The sequence below is a fragment of the Penaeus monodon genome, chromosome 21 (genome assembly GCF_015228065.2).
Source record: "Penaeus monodon isolate SGIC_2016 chromosome 21, NSTDA_Pmon_1, whole genome shotgun sequence".
NCBI classification, from domain to species: domain Eukaryota; kingdom Metazoa; phylum Arthropoda; class Malacostraca; order Decapoda; family Penaeidae; genus Penaeus; species Penaeus monodon.
Genome location: NC_051406.1, coordinates 21,426,230 through 21,426,955, shown reverse-complemented (window position 1 = coordinate 21,426,955; position 726 = coordinate 21,426,230). Strand labels below are relative to the sequence as shown.

The 726-nt window shown below is 48.8% G+C and overlaps 1 protein-coding gene across 1 annotated transcript in view; it reads right to left on the bottom strand.

The window, feature by feature from the left end:
- LOC119586606 overlaps positions 1–726 on the bottom strand; it is a 19,287-nt gene that overhangs the window by 17,161 nt on the left and 1,400 nt on the right. The window contains exon 2 of the mRNA XM_037935356.1: positions 83–357. Within this exon, the coding sequence (XP_037791284.1) occupies positions 83–357 (275 nt within the window). The remainder of the gene's footprint in view (positions 1–82; positions 358–726) is intronic.

Here is a 726-nt window from a genome sequence, read left to right as displayed (position 1 = left end):
ATAATCAGAAGTGTCCCCGCAATACATGTCCAAGGAACATGTTACAGGATAGCTACTTTGATGAGCAGGAACTGCAACATACATTGACCAGAGAGGCGACCTGGTTGAGGGCATCCACGTAGGCGCCGTGGCAGCTCTCCCCCATGTGAGCAAGTTCCTCAGGGGCCATCAAAGCCTCTGCGACCCCCGAGCGCTTCCCCTGCGGCACCCACGAGCGCGAGAAGGTGATCTGGGCCAGGCTGGGGCCCACCGCCACGCACACCACCAGCACAACACTTGCAGCTTGTGCATCATGACCTCGGATGACCTGAGTGGGACGTTGGAACAGGGGAAGGAGCTGAAGCGGCAGCAACTGTGCTGGAGGCGGCCACTGCGCGCTCTTTATACCGGCCCAGCCACACGCCCACGCCCTTTCGACACTCGAAAGATAGAAGAATTGTCATTGTAGAAATTGCAAGGGATCGGGATTGAAAAACATTAATAATGATTAAGGATCACATCAAACGTAGAAAAAAGCACGCCTTTCTCCTGTCATAAAACACAAAATGGTTTCCTTACTGTATCTTTATTGCATTTCAGTCTTGGAGTGAAGAGCACAGAATGAATGGTTATTCCAGTGGGTTTGAAACATTGAGTTATAGTCACACCTTGCCATGAAAGTTAAATCCGTTATAAGATATTTTCATTTAAATGTTAAACTTACTTCTCTTGGCTTTAATTTTTCGA